Source organism: Drosophila mojavensis, unplaced genomic scaffold (genome assembly GCF_018153725.1).
Source record: "Drosophila mojavensis isolate 15081-1352.22 unplaced genomic scaffold, ASM1815372v1 contig_49, whole genome shotgun sequence".
Lineage (NCBI taxonomy): Eukaryota > Metazoa > Arthropoda > Insecta > Diptera > Drosophilidae > Drosophila > Drosophila mojavensis.
Window position 1 is genome coordinate 1,559,759 of NW_025318872.1, and position 4,323 is coordinate 1,564,081.

At 42.6% G+C, this 4,323-nt stretch overlaps 1 protein-coding gene across 1 annotated transcript; it reads left to right on the forward strand.

Moving 5' to 3' along the window:
- Nucleotides 1-1,453: 1,453 nt before the first annotated feature.
- LOC6577891 (fork head domain transcription factor slp2) lies at nucleotides 1,454-3,979 on the forward strand. Its single transcript, XM_002003786.4, has one exon. It carries the CDS (start codon nucleotides 1,732-1,734, stop codon nucleotides 3,196-3,198), a length of 1,467 nt encoding a protein of 488 aa, XP_002003822.1. The 5' UTR covers nucleotides 1,454-1,731; the 3' UTR covers nucleotides 3,199-3,979.
- Nucleotides 3,980-4,323: the final 344 nt, after the last annotated feature.

Sequence of the window (4,323 nt, forward strand, 5' to 3'; positions counted from 1 at the left end):
TACGTGTATGTGTGGTATGTGTGAGCGCATGCATGGTAGGAGAGTGAGTAAAAAGTTTTGCGCGCATGTCTCCACTCTACACGCAAGCCGAACGTCCAATAATTTTTAGCCATGCACATACACATATCCATATTCTCACACACATACATTTATTTTGATATACATAAAGCCGACCACATTCCGTAGTGGGATGCGCAAAAACAACAACAGCAACAGCAAGAGCAAACGCAAGAGCAAGAGCCAGAGTCAGAGCTACAATCCACAAAGTACAACAATTGGCCAACATGGCGTCTGATGTTTTTATTTATGCAATTGTTGTTGGTGTTTCTGTAGTTTCTGTTGCTCCTGCTGCATTTTTTCTATGGGGTTTATTTAGTCGATTTTCGCAGGTAAAACATGTTATACCTTTGTAACTGTCTGTGTCTTGGCTCCAATCAGAGCGCGCTGTCCTCCTTTTGTGTTCCACACACACACATACACAATCAGAGCACAGCTGTGTACACGCCCACTATAAGCGAAAACAATTATTATGATTACAAAATGATTGCGCTCTTCACTTAGAAATAGTAAATTATTTGTTCTTTGTGGCATGCCCCATGCGAATAGCAACAGCTGCTGCCTTCTTGAAGATTCTACGAATTTTATGATTGCTGCAAATTGCTATTCGCTGTTATTATTTTATACGGCTCGATTTAACCGATTTAAAAAATAATTGATTTTTCATTGAGACCTCAATTATTGTGATTTGTTTTTCATATAAATGTAATAATTTAATTTTACTTGTTTGTTATGCAGCTTCAACAATTTAAAATTTGTTCAATAGTGTCATATGCTTCCATTGTTTTATAAACATGCTATAAATTATTCGCAATTTATTTAAAAAAATCGTGCAAATTAAAGGGGGCAATAGCTCAAATACAGAGAAATATTAAACACAAAAACGACAATAGGCACCGTGTTAGTGTGTATGTGTGTGTGAAAGCGAAAAATACATTAAAAGGGACCTTCATGGCAATAACAACAACAACAACAGTTGGCGTAACTGTAACAAAAGCGACAGCTGCTGCAAAAAGAGCACAGCAAACTAGAGACCTGGCGTATCAAAATGCAACCCACAACCCGGGCATTGCGTTCCCCACCCCATGCTAAACGATAAAAACCAAAAACAAAGACCAGTCGGCGGCGTTCGTGTCATGTCAGCACAGCAATTAGCGGCGAATGGTAAAAATCTCTACAAACACACACACATGGACACAGGCGCGCACACGAGCACGTCAAGCGCAGAGCAAGCGCAAGCGAGCGAGCTACTGCTGCACCCTGGGAGAACGATAGAGTGAGAGAGAAAGGGAGCATGCACGACACGAACACAATCCACAGCTGCCATTGGCTGTTGTGGCAGTGGGAATAGCAGCAATAGCCGCCAGGCGCAGCAACTGGATTGAGATTTGGGAATTCTTGTTAGTCTACACAAAACGCCACAGCGCAGCAGACGTGTGAACGAACAGAACGTGCTGAACGGTAAACGGCAAACGGTAAACGGCCCACGGCGAATGGCAAATGTAATCCAATCGTAAACGAATACGCGTGTGGGAGGCATTCAAATATTTATTGCTGTTGTGATATAAATATTATACAAGCCTTAAATTAATAAAATGCTTGGTTAGCAACAAATAGAAAACAAATTTTGAAAAAAAAAACAACAATAAATTATACAACAATCTGTAGTGCAAAATGGTGAAAATCGTTGACGAGCTCAACGCACATCATCATCATCATCCACATAATCACGCGCAGCACACACATCATCCACAGCCAAATACGCATCCGCTTTCGCATTCGCATCCGCATCTTAATACCGTCGGCGCATTGAATCTGAATTTGAATCTGACGCCGGCTACGCTGCTCATGAAAATGGCTCGCACGCCGCATCTGAAGTCCAGTTTCTCCATCAATTCCATATTGCCGGAGACGGTGGAGCAGGATGAGCAGCGCGACGAGGAGGAGGACCAGCAGCGACATCAGGCGGAACAAAAGTTCAACAATAATAACAACAACAACAACAACAACAACAACAATAACAATAGCTCACCTCTGGGTTCAGAACCAGAGAGCGATGTGGAATCGGATCTGGATGTGACCTCCATGTCGCCAGCACCGCCCGTTGATGTAGACGAACCCGATGATGAAGATGCGGATGCAGAGGGCGATGGAGATGCAGAAGGAGATGAGGATGTGGAATGTGATAACGATGGCGATTCAGAGACCAAATCAACAGATGGCAAACCCATCAAGGACAAGAAGGGCAACGAGAAGCCGCCATACAGCTACAATGCGCTCATCATGATGGCCATCCGGCAGAGTCAGGAGAAGCGTCTGACATTGAATGGCATCTACGAGTACATCATGACCAATCATCCGTATTATCGGGACAACAAACAAGGCTGGCAGAACTCCATCAGGCACAATCTCAGCCTGAACAAATGCTTTGTGAAGGTGCCGCGGCATTACGATGATCCCGGCAAGGGTAACTACTGGATGCTCGATCCCTCGGCGGAGGATGTATTCATTGGTGGCTCCACCGGCAAACTGAGACGTCGCACCACCGCCGCCAGTCGCTCCCGCCTGGCCGCCTTCAAGCGCTCGCTGATCGGACCGATGTTTCCCGGTTTGGCGGCGTATCCGCAGTTCGGACAGTTCCTCACCTATCCACAGGCGGCGCCCAGCCTGCTGGCTAGCATGTATCAGCGCTACAATCCCTTCGCGCCAAAGAGTCCAGCCGCGGCGGCGGGTCTGCTGCCACCCGGCCTGGTGGGCCACCCGGGTGGAGCGGCGCCACCGCAACCGCCCCCGCCGCCCTTCGTTAGCCCCGCCAGCAGCCAGGAGCTGTACCAGCGACTGCAGTACCAGCAGCTGCTGCATCAGCATGCCGCCGCCGCCGCTCTGGCGGCACATCAAAGGCAGCTCAGCGCAGCGATGCCCACTGCGCCGGCGCCACAGCCACACATGACACATCTCGGCCAGCCGCCTTCATCGCCCAGCCTGCTGCAGCAGCAGCAACAGCAGCTTCTTCAGCAACAGGCCAACGGCGACGCCAACTCCCGTTCTCCTGGTCCAGCTCCACAGCCGCAGCCGCTGCCGCTGCCGCAACCGCAGCAACCGTTGCTCAAGCCAGTCACAGTTGTCACACGCAATAGCTGAAGCAGCTGCTGGGCCGGCATGTAGTGTATAAGTATTCGTTGTACATAAAAAAAAAAATTAACAAAAATTAGCCGCGACTGAGGCGCTAGACGCTTGTAAATAGAGAGAGAGAGATAGAGAAAGAAGTGTAAGAAAATGGCATAACTTCGGCTAGTCGAAGCTTAAATACCCTTGCAGAGTAAAGATATTTAGCGTATATATAGATATATAGGGAATCAAATTAAATAAAAATATATTTATTTAGCTGAAGGGAATTATGTAACTTTACCTTACAGAGAAAATCATGAAAATTTCTTGAATATGTTTGAGTTTTATACTAAATAAAATCCAAAAAGTATTTTTTGAAACTTAAAAATCCAGATATTTCCTTTTACTTGTATTAATGATCAGCTATTAATACAAAATTGTTTGATATTAAAAGTTTGTCTAAAAAAAATAATAAAGTTGCTCTATTATACAAACATAGGGAAAATTCAAGATTTTTTCAAATTAAACTTACAGATCAACATTTCAAAAGTTTAAATCTGTAAAATAATTTAATTATGGCCAATCATCCTTTTCCGGCTTTATCCATATGATACAAAGTAAAATATTACAAAATAACGATCCACAGAGCCTGGATAATTGTAATATTGTTGAAAAAGGCTTAAAAAACTTTTCTAACTAAAGCTTATGTTGCTTAAAAGCTTTTAAAAATAGTTTGCTGAAATTCTATTTCTTGAGGAACAAATTTTAATATTATTAAATTTTAATATTATTCCAAATTCACCCAACTTAACTTTAAATAATACTTTGTAAATGTTACAATTTTTCAAATTTCTCGCAAGGGTATTTTAACGATATAAAAAGAACAGCAAGTTCTATTTGTTTCGATAGCGATAACGATAACGATACTTAAGCGCAGCAGGCATTTGAAATTAAGCACTAATTAATTTATATTATGATTACAATTATTATTAAAACGATTATTATTATTATTGTGTACTTTAGAAGGCAGACATTAAATAAAATTGAAATTCTATTGAAATAAAAGAAATGCAAAGAAACTGCAAAATCAAATTGAAATTTGAAAATGTCTTTTAATTCGATTCGACTGTACCAAATGGCGATCTAAATTGAACTGCA